Source organism: Cucumis melo, chromosome 5 (assembly GCF_025177605.1).
Source record: "Cucumis melo cultivar AY chromosome 5, USDA_Cmelo_AY_1.0, whole genome shotgun sequence".
NCBI lineage: Eukaryota > Viridiplantae > Streptophyta > Magnoliopsida > Cucurbitales > Cucurbitaceae > Cucumis > Cucumis melo.
The window spans coordinates 13,595,648-13,618,291 of record NC_066861.1 but is presented as its reverse complement, the minus strand read 5'-3'; the positions used below and the strand labels follow the sequence as shown (position 1 = coordinate 13,618,291).

Genomic DNA, 22,644 nt, shown 5'->3' with positions numbered 1-22,644 from the left:
ATTATTAAAAGTCCAATGAACAAACGCCTACAAAGATGCATTAAACCTCACCTCCCCTCACACCTCCATATCAAATTCTCGAACTCTCTAAAAGATTCTACTATTCTTCCTGATCCACACTACCCACAAAAAAAAAAAAAAAAAGTTTGCCCCAAGACTTCCTTTATCATGAAGGGAGAATTCATCTGTCATAGAAATGCCCCATTGCAGCATGAAAAACCAAAAAAAGTGTTCCAAAGGGAATAAGCAAACTGGCAACCCCATAAAATATGGTCAAGATCCTCTTCTTGCCGATGAAAGAACACTGTTAGACTCCAAGTGGGAAAAACCTATTAAAGAGGTGAAAGGGTACTGTGGGTTTTTGGGCAAGAAAGTTGCAGGGCGCTCCAGCAAAGGAGAACCAACTCTCTCCAAGTGAATTTCAATCTTTCTTGATCTTGTTATTTATGTTTCTCATTATTCTCTTGTTTTTCTTTGGCTGACATTCCGTATCAAGAATTGAGATTATTGTAAATTGCTAACAGATTGATTGTTCCATCGTTGTTATGTTTGTGTTAGATTGGATATTGCACTCTTTTACATTGCAGGTAAACGTTGGGGAAGAAGGTTCTCAACAGACATACGACTGACTACTGAGGGCATAAAACAGAGAAAGATTGTCACTGAGTACAATCTCCTGTGGACTCTGCCATGAAAAACTTGCCAAGCAGAGAACTCCACTTTCTTATGAACTTTCACCTTCCAGAAAAGAGGAAAACACTGAAGCTCCTGAGTGGGATAACTGGATAAGGAGAATTAAGAGCAAGGAAACTTGACCAGCAAAAGAAACCCTCAGATAGGTAAGGAGCCCAAAACCAATCATCCCTTCCCCTCTCAACTTATTGAAGATAACAAACAGAATGCTCGTTACCAACAAAAATGTAGTCAATTAGAGGAGGCCAAAAAAAGTTATCGCATAATTCTTCCTGGAGAAGTAGAGTAAAATGGATGGACACCAAAGATGAAACACCACTCATATTAATGAAAATTTGCTATTATCTACAATCATCCAAGCTGATAGCATCTGAATTATGCTATCTGACTCCCTTTAATTCATGATTGTTCTCATGTTTAATGTATCTGATTATTTTACAGGTAAATCGTGTTGAAGAGGCAGAATTAGTTGTTACGAGCGGTTCGATGTTAATTTGGAGCAATTAAAAGCTAAAAAGAGCATCCAGATTTCAAAGGAACAGAAATGACCAAAATGCCTCTCGAGACAGCCCAGCGCTACTTTTCCTGAGAGCATAAAAATGGTGAAGCGTTGTGGTGCTCCAAAGATTGGCGGAAGGCGTGCGTGCGTATTGAAGCGTAGCGCGATGCTTCGACAAGGGTCCCAAGTGTCATGGCACTCCTTCCGGGCACCGTGCTCTCGCTCTTTTATATATATATTCTTCTTTCGGTCTAGCTTAGGGGGATCAACCATTTTAGGGATTCCAGCCTCCATTCCCCTCTTTCTCTTCCACTTTCCCCCTAGGGTGTTCTTTGTAGTTGATCAAGTAGATTTTGGGCCTCATCTTCTACACTTCCATGGGGAGGTAAGGTGTGGGTTTCCTAGTTTAGTGAATATTGGATGAACTCTTTGTAACTTTGGGAGAATTTCATATTTCATGATGTATATATTCTTGCTATGGGTTTCAATCTGAATTCTATGTTTATAAATGGAATGCTTGTATTGATGATTGATGACCAATTATTAATCATGCCATTCGAATGCTTACGGGTTAATCTGTAATATGTGACATATAACCATGGGTTAACCTCAAAGGAGGCAATAGGTTAGTTAAGCTTACAATTTGTTGTCTATGATGTTTGTCCTATCAACCTAGAGAGAAACCACAGTGAGTGTTTAACTAGACGGTGGTAGTTAGTCATTCCTCCTAGCATCTCCCTAAAGCTTAATGCGGTTAGATAAATATGTTTAGTACTGGTTCATCTACGCATGTTTAACTAATTAGATAATTTAGAACCATTGATCGGGGTTTCGATCAAGTGGGCCAAGAATAGGTAAGGAGTTCAAGTCACAAATTGATCATTCAATGATCTGAACATTGAGTGATTACATTCCACTAAACTAAGGCATCTCGATTAACTACACCTGTATGTTTACATTTCTGCACTTCAATTTCATTCCACTTAGTTTCCCTGTCAATAGAACCAAAACCTCCGTTTTTACTTCTTTCCATAGACCGATTTAACATTGAGAGATTCTATCGTAAGCTCCTTGTGGTTAGACTTCGGACTTGCCATTGTTGCTATGTTTTATCAGTAGTAGTTGTTTAGTTTGGTGAAATATAAATATCATTTGATCGCCGAAGAAAGGTTTATGACACCCTATCTTTTGGTCTGTCACATGCATATAAAGAAGTCTGATACACACGTATCCTAATGGTGGGTCTAACTTGTTACGAGTTTCAATTTGTATAATTATTAGTTTGAGGTTTTAGGTGATACAACCTCAAAGTTTAGAAGTTTAGATAAATTTTTTTCTTAAAAAAATATGGCCAAGCCCCAAAGTAAATATAGATTACAAAGGAACATATTGATGGATAGAATCAATAAATAATAATAATAATAATAATAAGACATCTTGGACAAGAAGCTCCAACAGGTAACTAACAAGATAAATCGAACCCCTTTTCAACACCTCTACCCTCCCTGTCTAAATCCCTACAATTGCTTCAAGCCATATCTCCTCCAAAACAATATGACACAATGAACCATTTGGGTAAACCAATTAGCCTCTGAATAAAAACAAATGTTGCATTATGAGGCCTGTAGCCTCACGAACTACATGTGTTCTAATTCAATAGTAGACCGTGTTCTAATTCAATAGTAGGCCATGCAACTCTATAAACAACCGAGCACTACTCTATGTAGGCATAAGTTAGCCGATCACATCACACACGTTTTGCGTTTCCTCAACTTAGAGAGATAGAGAGGCGAAACGTGGAATATAGTCTATTTTTTATTTGACTCTGCATGCAACTTAATCAGCAAATAATAAAGAGAATATGATGAAACTCCCTTTTTGGTATTTAAATTTCACTTTATTATTCTCAATATGCAGATTACAATATTCCTCTCTGTTGATCTTCTCTCTAGATTCAACAGCCAGCTTTTACATGAATTTTCTGATGCTTCTCTCCATTAATCTTCCCTTATTTATAGTAGTTCCTCACTAACTAATTTCAGTTATAACTACTAACCATCTAACTTCCTAATATATCACATGTGTAAAGAATGTGATTTAATGTGATTTATTTTTTCTTTTATATACAAACTTAATAGGAGGATGTCTAACATTACCCTCCCCTTCTAAATTCACCTTGTCCTCAAGGTGAAAAGTGGGATACTGCTGTTGTATTTCATCATAGGATTCCCACGAAGCCTCATGGTCGGGTAAGTTCTTCCAGCGGATTAGAACTTCCCAAGCCCCAGCCTTATTCTTCTGATACTGCAACACTTCCTCTGGTTGTGCTTGCCACTCTAAATTTTCATTGACAAATTGGAGGGTTGGTTGGATACCCGTGCGATCCCCAACAAATCTTTTGAGTTGTGACACGTGAAAGACTGGATGGATCAAGAAATCTGTTGGTAAATCTAACTTGTATGCCACTGTTCTCACTTTAGCTTGAATCTCATATGGTCCGAAATACTTGGGAGATAATTTTTGGTTTCGTTTCTTTCGTAACGATAGTTGTCGATAAGGTCTAATCTTCAATAGTACCCAGTCTCCCACATTAAATTCTACATGCCTTCGTTTCTTATCGGCGTATTGCTTCATTTGTTGATGTGTCAATAACAATTGCTCCCGAAGAGCAGCCAAAACTGTACCTCTCTCTTTCAGCTGATCAGCTAAAGTCGAATTAGTAGTGGTGCCATCGCCATAGGATAATAATGATGGGGGTTTTCTGCCATATAGCACCTGGAAAGGCGAAGTGCCTAGTGATCGATTAAAAGTAGTGTTATACCAATATTCTGTCCATGGCAACCATGACACCCATTCTTTTGGTCGTTCACTACAAAAACAACAGAGATAAGTTTCTAGCCCACGGTTAACTACTTCGGTTTGGCCATCAGATTGTGGGTGGTATGCTGTACTCCTATTCAAATTTGTGCCGGCTAAACGGAACATTTCCTTCCAAAAGTTACTAAGGAAAACCTTGTCACAATCAGATACAATGGATGCGGGGAAGCCATGTAGTCGAACTACTTCTTTTACAAACACATCCGCTACTGATTTGGCCGTGTAAGGATGTTTGAGTGGTATAAAATGGCTGTACTTACTCAGCCGATCAACTACTACGAACACTACTTCAAACCCTTTCGCCTTTGGTAACGCATCAATAAAATCCATCGAAATATCGTTCCACACTTGCAGTGGGACTTCTAGAGGAGTTAATAACCCAGCTGGAGATAGAGCCATGGTCTTATTCCGTTGGCAAACTATACATTCTTCAAAATGTTTCTTGACATCCGCCTTCATACTCGGCCAATATAATTCGCTTGCTAGTCTTTTGTAAGTGCGCAAGAATCCTGAGTGACCTCCAACTACTGAGTCATGATAGGTAGATAATATGGCTGGAATTAGTGACGAAGATTTGGATAGAACTAGTCAGTCTTTATAATGCCACAAGCCATTTTTTTGCGAAAACTTAGCTTGTTGCTAGTTGACTTTTCCCTTTTCATCGGTGAACATCTTCTGTAGCATTTCATCCTTTTCAACCTCCTCTTTAATAGTATTAAGATCTACTAAAGTGGGAGCTGATAAGCCAAAATATAATATCTCATCCGGTTTTCTTGACAGGGCATCGGCTGCCTTATTCTCTAAACCGGGTTTATAGACAACTTCAAATGAATATCCGAGGAGTTTAGCCACCCATTTTTGGTATTGAGGTTGAATAGTCCTTTGTTCTAACAAGAATTTGAGTGACTTCTGATCAGTTTTGACTATAAATTTGGTTCCCAACAAGTATGGGCGCCAACGTTGGACTGCTAGTACCACCGCCATCAACTCTCTTTCGTAAACCGATTTTGCTCTATCTCGCATGGCCAGTGTGTGGCTATAAAATGCTATTGGTCTGTTCAATTGTCAGCACTGCACCCACTCCCATGCCCGAAGCATCTGTTTCGACCTCAAATGGTTTATTAAAGTTGGGAAGGGCTAATACTGATAATGATATCATTGCTTCCTTTAATCTTCCAAACGCTTCTTCAGCTTCTTTGTTCCATGTGAAACCTCCTTTTTTAAGAAGTTGTGTTAGTGGCGCGGCTATAGATCCATAGTGTTGTACGAATCGTCGATAATATCCAGTTAGGCCAAGAAATCCTTTGACTTCTTTAACAGTTTTTGGTATCGGCCAGTCAGCAATTGAACATATTTTCTCCGGATCTACCTCAATGCCTTCTCCTGATATTATATGTCCCAAATATTCTATTCTTGGTTGGGCAAAGCTGCACTTCTTTTTATTGGCGTATAATGAATATTCTCTCAAGGCTGAGAGAACTATTCCCAAATGACTCTTATGTTCCTCTTCATTCTTACTATAGATCAAAATGTCGTCAAAGAATACTAGAACGAACTTTCGCAAGTAAGGCTTGAATACATTGTTCATTAAGGGTTGAAAAGTAGCCGGAGCGTTAGTCAATCCAAAGGGCATGACAAGGAACTCATAATATCCTTCATGTGTTCGGAAGGCTGTTTTCGGAATATCCTTTTCTTCCATTCTTATTTGATGATAACCGGATTTGAGATCAATTTTGGAGAACAAGGAGGCCCCATTCAACTCATCAAACAATTCTTCCACAACCGGTATTGGAAACTTATCTGGAATAGTTGCATTATTGACTGCTCGATAGTCCACACAAAACCTCCAACTTCCGTCCTTTTTTTGTACAAGTAACACTGGGCTGGAGTAAGGACTTTTGCTTGGCCGTATTATTCCTGAGGTTAACATTTCTTCCACCAATTTTTCCATTTCAGCCTTTTGATGGAAACCGTATCTATATGGTCTCACATTGATTGGGTCGGTCCCTTCTTTAAGACAAATGTGATGCTCAATCTCTCTTTTTGGTGGTAGTGTTTCTGGCTATTCAAACACATCCTTATATTGTTAAAGTACCTCTTGTAGCGACTCTGTTCCCTCGAATGTACATTTGCTTTCCTCTTGTGATGAACTTACTGATTTTGTCACTTCTATTGCTCTACATTCGATAAAGTAACCTTCATCGTTATCATTCCAAGACTTGCACATACTTTTGAGACTAATTCGGGCTTTAGTTAGACTAGGATCTCCCTTGATACAAATCTGTCTACCACTGTTTGTGAATGAAAAGGTCAGATTCTTCCAATCTACAATAGTGACTCCAAGTGAATGTAACCATTGCATCCCCAATATTACATCCACACCCCCTAATTCTAAGGGTAGGAAGTCCTCGGTTACCTTCCAATCGGCCAAATGGATCTCCACAGCTTCCCAAACTCTTTTCCCTTGTATAGCTGTTCCGGATCCGAGGATAACCCCATAGTGAGTTGTTTCTTTGGTTGATAGCCGTAATGTTTTTACTAGCTTTTCTGAGATAAAATTGTGTGTTGCTCCACAATCAATCATCACAATTATCTCTTTGTTCAATAATTTCCTCTTACCTTCATAGTACCAGAATCATTTAGCCCCACCACTGAGTTAATTGATAGCTCAGCGAAATTTCGGTTTTCATCTATACCTCTAAGGTTGCCAATTGTTTCTCTGCTGTTTCTTTTTCTTCAATAATTTCACTCTCTTCATTTTCTCCAGTCACGACAAACATCCTCAATTCGCGTAACTCTTTCATTTTACACTTGTAGTCCGCCGAGTATTTTTCATTACAACGAAAGCAGAGTCCCTTTTCCTTCCGCGCTTGAAATTCAGCATCTGGTAGTCGTCGAAAGTTTGTTTCCTTCCTGACTTCATTAGCGTTCGAGTTTCTTAGGGTGATCGTACGTATTGGAAATGTGGCATTCCCTCTGTTTTCGGTAGTGGTATTCCCGGTCGTCGATTTGCTGCTGTTCGTAGTTTGTAGATTATATTTCCCGCCGGAATACCCATTTAATTTTGCTTCATTTCGTACAAACTCTCTGTTTTCGACCAACTGTGCGATTTGCATCATCTCGGCCAGTCCTTGTGGTCGACAAAAGAAAACCTCCGCTCTTATCCAAGGTAATAACCCGTTCATAAATGTATCTTCGACAACCTTCTCCGGTATGTCTGAAAGTGGGGCGACAAGTTTATCGAAGAGATTTCGATATTCTTCTACGGACGATTCTTGTTGGATTCGAAGGAATTTTCCCAGGATTGTCCCATCGATACTTGATCGGAAACGAATTAACAACCTTTCTTTCAGATTTCCCCAGCTTAGAAACTTATTCCTTTCTTCTTGCGATCGGTACCAATTAAGCGCCGGGCCGTCGAAACTAATAGTAGATACTAGCATTTTTTCGGATTCAGTAAGCTTATGGATTTGGAAGTACCTTTCAGCTCGGAATAGTCATGAATCTGGGTCTTCTCTGCTAAACACGGGCATTTCTACCTTCTTGAATTTGCTCCGATCAGTCGCTGGTTCATCGTTATCGGCTTTTCCGTCAACTTGCCCCTCCTCTGCGTTTCGGGTTATTTCGGTCGATTTGCTCGTCGACGCCTCCTTTTCTTTTCCTTTATCAGTCGCAAATTTGTGCGTGGCGGATTCCGTTGTCTTGTCGGCAATTGTTTCCATTAATATCAGCAGGTTCTTCGATATCTCGCTTAGGCTGGATTCCATCGCCGGTAATTTGCTTATTTCCTTCTTCATCGTGGAAATCTCTTGGTCTATTTGATTGAGTCTTCCTTCAATTCTTGTGTGCACCATCTTTTGCCCAGTGATCGATGCTCTGATACCAAAATGATGAAACTCCCTTTTTGGTATTTAAATTTCACTTTATTATTCTCAATATGCAGATTACAATATTCCTCTCTGTTGATCTTCTCTCTAGATTCAACGGCCAGCTTTTACATGAATTTTCTGATGCTTCTCTCCATTAATCTTCCCTTATTTATAGTAGTTCCTCACTAACTAATTTCGGTTATAACTGCTAACCATCTAACTTCCTAATATATCACATGTGTAAAGAATGTGATTTAATGTGATTTATTTTTTCTTTTATATACAAACTTAATAGGAGGATGTCTAACAGAATACGGACCTTGTAACGTAGCTTTTGAGGCCACGGACCAGAAAATGCTCTCCTGAATCCTTGCTTTATCTCAGCAGGAGTGCTATTTAGACCTAAATTGATTGTAAGCATGATCATCAAACAGAACAAAGAAACTGATAATTTTTTAAAGAAAAAAACAAGAGACAAGTCTCATATTTTATTAATAAAACGAGACTAATAATCAAAGTACATGAAAGTTGTATAAAGAGCACACAACTGAAGAGACTGAGGATCAGTAGGCACACCTGGATATCTCAACTAGGTTGACACCCCATAGTGCCCTCATCATGTCCACAAAAAAGAAACTAGCGTCAAAAGATCAATCATAAAAAAAGACCAACTCCACCACGTCCCAAATCCTGAGGGAGCAATGATACATCAAAACTGAAACTTAGAAGAAGTAAAGAAATACAAAGAGACAGCCTATTACAAACAAAACATAAAAAATCAAACAATCTCGAAAAATAACCACCACCCCCCCCCCCCCATTCAAGCTTATCTCCAGAATGCTATAAGCTTCTTTTTTTTTTTAACAGAAACAGGCCTCTTTATTAATGATAATAAATAAAACTATTGCTCAAAGTACAAGAGAAATATACTAGGAACAAAAAGGAGTAAAGTGACTAATATATCAATAAAAACAACAAAACAAACAAGCCAAACCCCTCTAGATCTCAAGCCAAAAAGGAGAGAAAAAAACAATGTTGAGCTTAAGAAGACTTGCCAACAACAACAAAATAACTTTAATTTCTCTTTCCTAAGGAAACCATTCTTGTGCCTCATGAGATATGATGAAATAAACAGAAACAAAAAAAAAAAAAAAAGAAAGAAAGAAACCAAAGCTCCAAACGGCCAAAAACAACTTCTTGTGATCCACTAAACAATATTCAGAGATTGACTGATGAAGTAGAGAACAAATCTACTTTTAAAAAAAGGGATACAAGCCTCTTTATTAAATATATTAATAAAAGAGACTAATGCTCATATATGAGAATTATATTAATAGCAAAAAGAGTGATCACAAACAAAAGTACAGACAAATGAAAAAACAAAAACAAAACAAGTGAAACCCTAAGAAAAACAGAAAAAAAATAACAACAAAGCAAACTTAAAAAACTTTCCGAAAGAAGCCCAAAAACAGCTGAAGATTGCGGACTAAAAACTTCAAAATGGATGGGAGAACACCAAGGGAGAGCAAATTCCCAAGCAGCTTGTTGATGGAAAAATATGCCCCCTAAGTAGTCTTGAATCTTTGAGTGAGTGACTAGAACCAGAATATTTGGGAAGAACTTTAGAAGGCCAAAATAATAGAAGCATCTATCGAACCTCTCATGATCCACTAACACAACTCAAACCAAAGTAATTCCACCTTTCTCCAACAATGGACTTCAAGTAATCTGGAATTTCACAGTGCTGAGCTTGTGAAGTAAATAAAGAGGCTTGTTTCATGCTTGGCCGTATCCCATTTCTCAAATAGCAAATGGTACTTCCCATAGTCAAACCATTTTTCTTCTGTGATGATCAAATCTTCGAGCTGCCCTTGCTTGATTTTGATAATTGCTTTATCTGAAAACAATGAATTAATGGTAAATTTTACTTGGAAGAAGTCTTCCAAGAATTTAGTTATATCGTTCCATTCATCAAAGACGAAAAGTCTGGATAAAACCCATTGCTAAAATCTTCTTTCAGAACTTCCCTGCTTTCTCTGACCAAGAAACTCTGAATCCTCTGTTTGTTGGAGGGGAAAACAGGGGATATTGGTTGGTGGTTTTCCCATAGAATGCTCTGTTTTGCTGAACTAGAAACAGGGTAAACCTCTTTACCGTGATTCCTCACCTTTTCCACATAGTTTGAGCCAGATAAATAGGTATGAGAGTTTATGTGTCTTTCCGGAGTGATGGTGGACTGCCAAGCCAAGTAATCTTGTTTCATACAGGAGCTTTTTAGCATTTTTAAGAACGCTTGCCATCCCTGCTTGTCTTACCTTGAGTATACATGAACGTAGGAATGATAACCAGAATTTGGCCGGACGACACACCTTAAGACCCAGCCTAAATGTGCCCAGAAGTTCATCGATCTTGTGGTACCGCTTTCATCCTTACCATTTTTCTAAGAAAGAATCTGTTCTCTGATCCCTGAATCAGATCGTTAATGGACTCAATGAACCAATTTAACTGAGGCTTCTTGACCTGGAGAATTTTGTTGGAATCTACATTCTCAATGTTAAATAACCCATTTTTTAACCAGAGGCAATAGTGGGAATTAACCACTTCCATTAGTCCCTCCAAGTTGATAAAAATCACAAGAGGAGAGGGTGAAGGATGGACTACACTATCGGACGGAGAAGTTGCAGGCAGGAAGGAGAATCGGGGAGCTAGGTGAAGGGTCGGAGGGAGGGGAGGGAAGGAGAGAGGAGAGAGAAAGAGAGAAGAGAGATAGGAGAGAGAAACAAACTTTTTTTCTAGAATTGATTGTTTAAGCACATGATATGTCAATCACGATCGAATGTCTTAAGAAACTGATAATTGATGAACAACGCAAGGTGGTAACTGAATTATTTGCTTTTTTTGAACAAGAGACAATAAATGAGCTATTTACTGTAAAACATCAAACTTTAAAATGCAAGGGAAATTAAGATACACTGCTAGTTAGATAGCAGCAGACAAGAAGCTGATGATATAATTGTCCAAGTAGTAAGTACTAAGTCATAGTCATTGCTCGAATGGCCAGTTTGAATCATGAGTTTTATTTGATAGGTATGAATAATAAATATTTGACCGTTGAATATCCTGGAGTTAAATTTCTGGGATAGGATATTAATAAAATTTTGTATTTGGATATGCAGAATAATTGATGTCTGAAAACTAATTATTGTGTTTGTTTCTTTCTTAAGAACAAATTTTATTGATAGCATGAAATTACAAGAAGGAGACTTCCCCAAGTGGTGTGTTACAACATATCTTTCCAAGGGAGGCAAACCTCTAGTAGTGGAAGATAGGAGAGCATTTGCACCAAGATACAACCAAATTAACTAGTCATAGATTAAAAAGCGGTGGTATGAGTTTGTTATCTTGGAAAATCCTCTTGTTTCTTGCCAAAGAGTTCAGCAAATAAGCAAGAATGAAATTCTCCCAAAGTGCCTCTTTCTCAACCTCAAGGGGATAACCACAAGTGTATAAAACAAAAGCTCTTGTGGGTCTTTTGCCATGGACGTGGTCCATCAAAAAAGTCAAGAATGTAGCCCAAAAATTTCATAGCAAAAACACATTCAACCAAGACATGTCCTTGTTTTGTGCTTGTCCTTGGTGTTGATGGCTGTGAGAGAGTGCCCAGAGGAAGAATAAAAAATCTTGTAACATCCAAATAGGTAAAATGCCCTTGATGTTTTTTTGCTGTGAGAGAGAGCCCGAGGAAGAATAGGAAATATAGGAACATCCTTGAGAAAATGGCATGGATAGCCTAAAATTGGAGGTCCATATGAAATTTGACCTAGGTTTTGAAAACAAAGATTTTTTGGCCTTTTCCTTGCATCGTCATTGGGTGAAATTACTAAAGGTACTAAAAATGAAACGTGAAATTACTAAAGGAACTAAAAATGAAACGTGCTCGTGATTCTCACCTTCATCCAATTCTTCTTCTTACTTCTTTTGTTTCACGTTTCATGCTCTCAGATTTGCAACCCATTTTTTAAACATCGAACTACCTTCTTCTTCTTTCTCTATCTAGAATCAAAGAAGAAAGATGGAGTGTGAATCATCATCATCAGGTGAAATTACAAAAGGAACTAAAAATGAAACGTACTCATGATTCTCGCCTTCTTCCAATTCTTCTTCTTACTTCTTCTGTTTCACATTCCATGCTCTCAGATCTGCAACCCATTTTTGTAAAATTCGAACTACCTTCTTCATCTTCTTCTTTCTCTATCTAGAATCAAAGAAGGAAGATGGAGTGTGAATCAGAGCGAGACCAAAAAGCGAGAGGAAAAAGCGAAGCAAGACCAAGGAGCGAGAAGAAATGAGACGAGACCAATGAACGAGAGCAAGAACAATGTGCAAGAGGAAGAAGTCAGAGTGAGACCAAGAAGTGAGAGGAAGAACCTGAACATAGGAAAACCTAAAATAATTTTTAAGAAAACCAATTGTGTCTGATGAGAAACAAGAGGAAGAAGTAAGAGGAAGGAATAGTAAGTAAGGAAGGAACGAGACCTCATGGGAAGGTCAGGTATTCACATGCACTTTAGGGTCAAGCAGATACATTCACATGTGGCTGATGTCAACCAAAAGGCCATTTTTTATTCGTTTTTAAGCTTGGACCAAATTTCAATTGATGAAAAGGGGTTATCCGTTTGCAACATCCTTAAAGATGACAGAAAGAGGATGTTTCAAGATTTGTTTTAAGAACGAAAATATCAGTGCTAGCATCAATGAAACATACATTTGCCTTATACCAAAAAAGGTTTATGCTCAATCCGTGAGTGAATATCATCCCATTAGTCACATCTCATGCCTTTACAAGATCATTGTAAGTTCTCTCAAAGAGGCTCAAAAAGTTCTTATATTGATATTCCATATGTGCAACTTAGGTATTACGAATAAGGGAAGAGAATAACATACAACATTGACAATTAATATATAGGCTTGTTTGAAGGTATCTTTCGGTTTGTTTTTCTTTTTAATATCTGTCATTCTTCGGACCAGCTTTCTAACAACTCTATTAATCTCATTAGGCAACCCGCCCTACTCAATGAGCATGGAAAAAACTCAGAAAATTAATTCATAGGTAGTTGATCATTTCTATTTTCAGTTTATCAGACATTCAGTCAAGATGCTTCTTTGGTAGCGTCTTTGTAGTAGATCAACAACTTCAGCCTAAAGTGAAGTTGTAGAACTGGGTACTGTGGCCAAAAAAAAGAAAAGAACGGAAAAGAAAAGAAAGAAAGAAAGAAACACTCACCATATTTGGAGCCAATGGATGCGTAAGTCTCTTCAACTGGCTTTGCCAACTGCAGTAGTGTTCCTCCAGCATCCAAAAGCAATGCATCATAAGCTCTATTAGATGAGCCTCCACCAACTAATTTTCAGATAAACACAAGAAAATGAAAATTGGGTTGGAACGTAGAGTCACAAAATCATCCCGTCCAAAATACTAATGATATCTAACCGTTTTGTATTGGCATGTGGTGGGGATTGGAAATACTCGTTTTCAGAGAAAGAGGGAAGGGCTTGAAGACTCTAAAGAGACTCCTGCCGTGCGAGCACCTAAGAATGCTCAATTCCATCAATCCAGTGGCACCCCACAGCGGTTTAGCATAAAAGATGGTGAAGAAAATTCCCTCACTGTGGCTGGTCGCTTGCAGTTTCCGCTGCCTTTGGTTTCTCCAACGCCGTCTACAATTTGGAATATACCGCTCGCTCCGGTGATCAAAACCAAGAAAACGACAAAATAGAGACCACGTAGGGGGACGGTCGTAAGTAAAGTTTTCACTTTTTCTCTTAAAATTTTGTCACACAAATTTTTTGATAATTGTTCGCAAAAACCAATCACAAATTTTTTTCTAAAGTTACTGTAATGTAATGGATACATACATGCTTTCAATATTTGGTTAAGGAATTAACTTTTTCATTTCGGCTTAGATTACCAATATTTGGTAACAAAATCTTATATATTCTCATACTAATTGATTTAACGTCTTCTAGACCCTCTTCTTATCACGTCTTGATTCTGGTATGAGACCTAAAAATAAATTCAAAAAAAAAAAAAAAAACTCATCTTGCTCTTGTTGGATATATTTGTATATAAATAGTGAAAGAAAGTGAAAGTTTTGTTGAACATTGAAACATAAAAATTGATTTAATTATACAAATTAAACTCATTTATTAGAAATTTTGAATTGAATTTAAAACTATCATATTTAAATGATGTTTTATGGACAAATTTAACTTGTATAAAAGTTAAATTTGTAGTTTCTTCAACTTGAACGTGTTACATTTAATTTTAGTCGAATAACAACTAAATTTAATTAAATTTGACATATGTTTATTTATCTATTTTTTGTATCTTTTAGAGTTATTACTAAGTTGTTGGTCAATAATAGCAACTTAGTTCTTCATTTGTTGTATTTCATTCTAAATTTGAAGAGTTCTCCTATCTTTCTTTCTTTCATTATTGAATTGAGTTGAAAGTAAATATCTAAGAGTTCTATCAAATGTGAGTAGTTTGAAGGGCAATTCTACCGAAGCTAATCATTGTATTCTACTAAGATGATCGATGTAGTCTACTAGCAAGCCCATGCAAAGCAAATAACTATCTTTAGGATAGCACTTATCATAAGTGTGCCTCGTCTACAGTTAGATTATAAAACGATTTTTAGTGTATTTGTGTCAATTGAGGTTTAATCCGTTTGTTAGTGTATTTAGTTTAATTATATTCAGAGTTTCCTCTAACAATTTGAAGATAATAACTATCTGAATTGATGGTTGTAAACTCCTCCACCAATGTCACTACTTTAACCATGATGGGATCACCATTGTCGAACCTCATGCTGAAAAACTAAATAAGTTTAGTGGAGATAACACTTTAAGATAACAACAAAAGATTATATTTTATCTCACTACGTTGAACTTGCTCACATTTTGAGGGTAGAATACCTAATTAACCCACCATAAGTTGTAACTCCTGAAACGGAAGTTATGAAGCAAGCATGAATGTATTCGACTTTTTATTTCATAATTATATATTTAATGGTCTTGAGGACACTTTGTATAATGTATATTACAATGCCTACAATACATCAAAGCAATTGTGGGGGCATTACACAAAAAGTACAAGCTTGAAGATGATGGTACTAAGAAATTCCTAATAGAAAATTCTTAACAAGATGATTCATGGTAAGTTGGTAGTCAATGAAATGGAAGAATTGCAAATTATCATCGAAGTGAATGATTAGACATTAGTGAGTTATTCCAAGTTACTATTATGATTGAGAAGTTGCCTCCTTCCTGAAAGGAGTTCAAATGGCATCTTTGTTGGACTTTATGTTGTAAAACTCTAGATAGTAAATATAATATGTTGATCGTCATTAGTAAAGTGTTATTTTTGTAATTTCAATAAAGAGTTATTGATTATTAGTTTTTTCTTAATACCTAAATCTAATAAACTAACATCTTAAGCTATTTGATGAGTCTTGAATTGTATGTAGAGAATTACAGGGAAAAATGTTCGAGATACAGCTTAAAGGGTCTATAGTATAGGAATAAGGTTGGGTACCTTCTTCTAGTAACAATATGGATACAACTCACTTTGTATTTGATACAAATACAATGATCGAAAACGTTCATGTAAGTGACATGTGAGTGAAGGTATCCTATGCAGTGAGTTTGCATAAGACCAAACCACAAAATAGTAACCACTAGATGTAACTTCATTAACTAGTTAGGTTTCTATTTCATTAGGATAACCTAGGTAACTTAGTCTTAATCCTGAGTGTATTATGAACTCCTGTTCGCAATAGATTATCCTTTGAGTTATACGGATGAGAGTGGCCAGTTTTCCGACTTAATATGCTTATCATTTTGGGGACAATGTCGACTGGGAACATAATCACACAAAACGAAATTCACTCCTTCTCGACTTTAGGGTAAGTAGACTAGTGTTCCCTTAAATGATGTCTCCAAGACTTGAACAAAGGATCCTACCGTATCCGTAATAAGATATATAAAGAAGACTTAGTAATTTGATATAAGGTCAATGACTTTAGGGGGAGCTTGATTATCTTCATTAGATTCAAATATAATTTAGAGGGAGCCTGATTAATTTTAGTTTTCAGAAAATATTTGAAAGGAGTACTAGATCTAGCTAGTGTGATCAGTAACTTCGAGATTGTTAAAGTGTTAAATTCGTTTGAATCTTAACATAATTTTCTTATTTAAGCTATAAAAGCTCTCTAGATGTAGGTAGGTTTCACAGAACTAGGTTAACAAAGTTTCTGTGTTATTTATCATTTCACTCCCTTAGCTATTCTACTAGTTGTTAACTAAAGTAACGGCTAAAGGAAAACCATACTATTTTACTTTTCAATTGGTATCAAAGAGCATTTCGTGCAGATGAATATGGTTAAAGAAGGAGGATCTACTACTCGACCACCAGTTGTGATGGCACAAAGTTTGCATATTGGAAGGCTAGTATGACAACCTTTCTCAAATCAATAGACAGTAAAACTTGGAAAGTTGTCATCACTGGATGTGAACCACCTATATTACTACGGATGGAAAAACTACACCTAAACTAGAGTCTGTATAGACTGATGATGAAGATCAAGCTTCTCTTGGCAACTCTCGTGCCTTCAATTCTATTTATATGAAGTTGACCAAAATGTGTTTATATTAATAAACACGTGTACGTCTGCAAAAAAAGCATGGAAATTTCTTGAAGTTGCTTATAAAGAACATCAGAAGTAAAGCCATCATAACTATAATTATTGAGCTCGAAATTTCAATCTTTGAGAATGATGGAATATGAATTAATTGCAGATTTCAATGTTAGAGTCTTAGATATAGCTAATGAATTCGGATAAAGGATTTCTGAATCCAAACTTGTGAGAAAAGTTATAAGATCTCTGCCTAGAAGATTTGATACGAAAGCAACTGCAATTGAAGGTGCCCATGATATAGAATCCTTGAAATTAGAGGAATTATTTGGTTCTTTGCATACCTTTGAAATATTTATCTCAGATAGAGAAGATAAGAAAGGGAAAGGAATTGCTTTCTGCTTGTATTGGATTTGTGTGTGCAACGTTTTTTCATGGTTATATCATGTGAGCTTTAAGTGTTGACTTAGTAGGCAATTAGGATAGGATTGTGGGATAAAATGTGCTTCCTACCTATGTGTTGCTGATTTACAAATAATAAACATGCAGTACAAGCTTTTCTATCGCTTGTTCAAGTGTAAGTGAAACGATAGGTTTCCTAGGTAAGTCAAGGTCAAACTCAGAGAATTTCTATCAAACCTTAGTTATAAAGCTTACTTCTCATCCAGACAATATACAATAACTATACAGTATAAAATATGAACTTAAGTCTTTTAAGAGCTTGAAAGGATAAGAGTTGAATGAGGTTAAAGTTGAAAAAGATCTCAATGTATCATTCAATGTGTGTCATGGTTATTGAAAAAGAGGAAAATTTTGAGTAAATATCACGGGCTTAAGGGCAAGGAATTTAAAGGTTAGTTAGGGGTGTCTAGGCGGCCAAAAAGGAAGGAAAATAACCTCTAAAGAGGTTATTATAAGCGTTTCGACTTAATTAGGTGAAGACTTATTGGAAAGACATTAGGTAAGAAGAACCTCCAATTAAGTGTCATGGACGACCAAACTTGGGTGTGTGCTTGGCTAGGCATGGAAGCTTATCAATTAGAGGTTATTTGAACATTAAGAGGCTACACGAGAAGGCTAGATAGCATGGTATTAGGTGAGCAACCTTGCATGCGAGGAAGATGGGTGGCTTGCAGCAATGCTTGAAGGTTAGCAAAGCGTTTTCATTAGGCATTTGCTTGTTGTCGGACACTTAGGCATTTTGGTTAGGCAAGATGGTGAGGAGATGGAGTCAGTGAAGTGCTTTACAGGTGTTCTGTGCATGCTTAAGTTAAATTTCGGCAAGTAGGTGGTGTCAATAAAGTCCATGCAATGTTTAGTATAAATAGGTAACTTCATAGGGATTTTTCTCCCAAACAACTACTGCATTTTGGTTGAAAATAATCTCAAAAGATCACAAATTGAGTCTAATTTCAAGGCTAGAGCTACTAGATGAATTTGAGTTAAGGAGGTTTGAGTTTGAGTAGAAGAAAGTGAGGAAGGTCAATTTTTGAAGCAATCTTAACAAAGTGCACTTCCAGAAGACTACAGAGCACATCCTTTGGAATCAGGAGCATTCAATTTTAAGGTAAGAACTTTAAGACATTTTTTAGCAATTTTGTAGAATGAAGTTTCCTAAAAAAAGTTGTGGATTTTTAGTTATGAGTTTTTAAAGCTAGGTTAAGTTTTTTGGCAAAAAAGTAGTTCTTAAGCAAGTTGGTGGTTGACCGAGTGATAGGCTATGCTAGGAGAGATGGGTGTGCACGTTGGAGTTAAGAGAGGTTTGAGGTGCACTTAGGCTGGTGTTGGACACAAAGCCTTCGTGCAAGGCAAGCAACTCGTTGCTTTCAAGGAGGTGTGTGGCAAGCCCTACGCACAAGGAGGGCCATGCGAGATGCCAGACACACGGTTAGGTGAGGCAAGCGATGTACCTTTGCATGAGGTTAGCACGCAAGCAGGCCAGCCCACGTGGCCAAGGTCGTGTCATCCATCCTTGCACACCAGCTTGTGTCAAGAGGTGTTTTTTATTGTTTTTGGTGATTTTTTGAAGTTTAAGTAAAGTTTTGGTATTTTCTTGATCAATGGAAATTAAATGGATTATTTTACCATTATTTCAAGTCAAGAAAAGATCGAGCAAATTTATATACCAAGGACTTAAGCTGGTATGTTTGAGTGAAAAATGAATTTATTATAGTGATTTCAAGCATGTTCTTAAGCTACTGTATATAATTGATTTGAAGCAAATGTTTAAGTGATTTATGAATAGTTTTTTAAGTATGTTATTGTTTAAAATTATTTATTCAGAAATATTGTTTACAAAGGAATATTTAAGGTTCACTGGAAAATGAGTTTATCAAGGTATTATAAGATTAAAGGCTCTTTATGCAAGAGGGATTCTTAAAGGAAGTTTAAAGCTTATGTTTTATAAATGTTTTCTCGGAACCAAGATGTCTCAAACAACCTTCAATGAGGTAGACAAGGGGTGTCAAGGACAAGTAAGGACACTTATCCGTGTGAACGAGTTAGGGACGCCTATCTTATAGGAACAGGAATTGGGGATGCCCATCTCTGAAATTTATGAACGAGCTGGTATCGAGTAACCACTACCATCTCGTAAGAGTAGATACTTGGGTTTCTAGCAGGAAAAACAAGGATTTAAGTTACTGTTTTCTAAATTCTTTGAAGTTTAAGCTTTCATGTTATTGTTTATCGTTTATTGTTTCAAATGATATAAGCATTATTGTTTCTAAAAGGTTTATGAAAAGTTATTTAGAGAAACTATCACTCACTGGCTCGTTTGGCTCACACTTTTCAAAACGTTTTTCCATTTTCCAGTTAGAGATCGTGTCCTCGGAGCTTGAATCATTGCTATCTATCCGTTGAAGCGTTTGGTTTTATCATCGTATGTGTCTTGTTATTTTGTACTTATGTTAAGTTAGTCTTTTGTGGTATTAGACTTAAGTTTATGAAGGTTGGTTTTGGGTTATGTTCTATGTAAATAAAGTTAAGTTATGTCTGTATAAAACTTATATAAAGTTTATTTTATGAGAAGGATTTTATTCAGTTGTGTTTAAAAATTATGTGTTTTAGCTTCCGCTTGTTTATTGTTTAAAGGTTCAAGTTTAAGGGTTAGACGCTATCGTTCTTGAAGGGAGCGACATCGGTTGGCTTCATGCCACATCTCGAACCTAGTAAAGAGGTGCTCAAGGTGGGGTGTGACAAGTGATGGAAACGAAACAAGTGCAGCAGATAAAAGGATCGGATTTTATTCTAATTGCATATAAACACTAAGAGATTAACATGCATTAAACACAACCCTAATTACACTAGTTAGGGTTCAAAGAAAACAAACCTTTGAAGCTTTTTCCGATTTATCCAAATCTTCTCTCGGACTCGAACTAGACCTCCACTATAGTTAACCCGCTAATCTTCGGACTAAGAACCAGGTTATGGGACCTGTTAATTGAAGGAATAAAGAGAGATGTGGAAAAATTGGAGGGAATTAGGTTGAGATAAGTTTTATTTTGAAGACAGGAAAAAAAATTTGAAAATCAAAATAGCCAAAAAAGTCTTTTTCAATTTGAAAAGAGGACTATTTATAACTTAATTACATGCAAAATTGCATGTAATTAGTTGGCCAAAATCTCAACACCTTGCATTCCACTAACACTTAGTGGAATTAATCACCATTCCATTTTCTCTTAATGCGCCTGGTGTCATTACCATAAGCTTCCAGATATCCCACTAAGAGTTAGTGGAATTATCTAACAAAATGTTGGATTTTCTCACTAACTTTGGTCAAGGGGGCAAAATGGTCATTTGACCATTCTAGTCAAAGTCAAACTCTGACTTTTTAAGTCAAAAGTCAACATTTTGACTTTTTACTATTTTATCCGTCTTGACTAATCCCAACCTCTTGAGCATGAATCATTATTCAATTTTTTTTCAAATTCAAATCACATTTGAATATAAAGCTGGTCAAAGTTTGACTTTTCAAAGTCAAAAGTCAACATTTTGACTTTTTACAACTTTGACCATTTCCATTAATTCTGAGCTTTTGGATATGAATCTCTATTCATATTTTTAATATTTAAATCACAATTAAACATAAAGTTCTTGCTCAAAGCTATAACCGACGACTATATCACATGTAGTTGTCGGTTTCTCTCTCTTTACATAATTCGAACAATTCGAATTATTCCAACATGTTGTTTTAAGTTAATTCCATATGAGCTAGCAGGGGAACCTAATGGACCTATAGATCATGGGCTCCCATGATCCGAGATTAACTAGCTAAACCCTTTTAGAACAAGCTAATCAATATTCGTTAACTAACGAGTCATTCCACTAAAGTCTCGTAGTTGCACTCCCCTCACTATAGATATATTTCTGTCCATCTGATATAACCATGATCAGTATGTTATTCCTTCACAGGTTGTTCGTAATCTTGGTTGGGTCAAAATATCGTTTTACCACCGAGACTACATCTTGTTCCTTAAGTCCCACTAATCCACTATTGAACAATTGGTTTTAGGTTCAACCTATAGATCCAATCCTTCTCGGGCCAATGAGAGGGTGGGGCCCCTTGTTCAAGAATTGGATTCAGTTCTTAAGGGAGCAACCTATCTACAAACCCTATAACGAGTATGAGTGAATTCCGTCTTGCACCCTATGTCCCTAGCCATCCATCTGGTCTTACCCCTGAAATGGGAGGCTTATTAGGCCAGCACCATTGAGCTGCCCTCAGCTATGCAAATCTAAGGATAATTGTAACGCCCCAAAATTTTGAGGTAAGTTTTAACATTTTTATGTTAATTTTCGGGAATTTAAAATTTTGGGTGTTAATTTTTTGTTGGTTTAGAAGAGAAAAGAAAAAGAAAATGAAGGGTATAAATTTTAATAATATGATATAATATAATAATAATAATAATAATAATATAATATAAATTATATTATTATTATTATTATTATTATTATATATATATATATATATATATATATTTTTTTTTTTAAAAAAAACCCTAAAAAAAGGGTCTCCCGCGCGCCGCCCCTCTTCCCCTTCGGCTTCTTCTTCTTCTTCTTCTTCTCCTTCATCTCCTTCACCTGAAAGCCGACAGCCGCCACCATCTCTGATCTCTCCCTTAAGGTCGCCGTCCGTTGTGCTCCGACGCCCCCACCTGAGTCGCCTCGTTCGTTCGCGGTAGTTGAAGCCCAGCCGCCTGTCGTCCGACTTCTTCCGTTCATGCATTGGGATCCGCCGCCGCCTCTAATCCTTCTGTCTTCCTCTTCCAGCCTTAGATCCAAACACCTTCGACCACCCCTGATCTCGTTCGATCGCGTACGCCCAGTCGCCACCGTCGTCGTACTTTATTCTTCCACCTTCGACCCTCTTCGCTCCGCACACCATACCCAAGCCGACCAAGTTGATCAATCCGAGCCATCCTCTCTTTCTATCCGACCAGTGAATCAAGCCATAAACCGAGCCGCAAGCCGAGCCGATAACTGAGCCGAGCCGAGTCACAAGTCGAGAACTGAGCCGAGTCTGAGTCGAGCTGCCTCCCGAGCCAAGCCGTTTTATTCATGCTGAGTCTCGATGAGTTTTGGTAAGGACCATGTAAGGAATTCCTAACGTTTCCTATAGTCAACGCGAGTTTAAATGTCGGATTAAATATTGAACTTATTGGTTGGGTTAACTGTTGATCCCCTAAAGGTTAGAGAGGTGAAGCTCGAGTTCTGGGGTTTTACGGCAAGTGTAGTTGGAGCCAACTCTCCTCTATTTTGGTAAGTCTGTAGATATTGCTTTGGAACGTTTTGTAATGTGGATTTTGGTGATGTCATTGTTAAACCCTCATGTTTGTGTTTAGGTGGATTCGTTTGGACGTTGAATTGAACAAGGATATTAGCTACAGTTCAAGTAAGGTACTTCTACTACTGGACTCAATTTTAGATTGGCTCGTATTGATTGATATGAGAATTATAATATAATGACTGTATTGTTCGACTGTTTGTATCAACCAAAAAGTATTGCCAG

At 37.0% G+C, this 22,644-nt stretch overlaps 1 protein-coding gene across 1 annotated transcript in view; it reads right to left on the bottom strand.

Annotated features, from left to right (window-relative positions):
* Window positions 1–13,686, bottom strand: part of LOC103485772 (uncharacterized) — a 29,986-nt gene extending 16,300 nt beyond the window's left edge. The window contains exons 1-3 of the mRNA XM_051084511.1: window positions 13,430–13,686; window positions 13,223–13,339; window positions 8,258–8,340 (exon numbers count right to left, since the gene is read on the bottom strand). Of these exons, the coding sequence (XP_050940468.1) occupies window positions 8,258–8,340; window positions 13,223–13,339; window positions 13,430–13,547 (318 nt within the window). The 5' untranslated portion in view covers window positions 13,548–13,686. The remainder of the gene's footprint in view (window positions 1–8,257; window positions 8,341–13,222; window positions 13,340–13,429) is intronic.
* Between the last annotated feature and the right edge of the window lie 8,958 nt (window positions 13,687–22,644).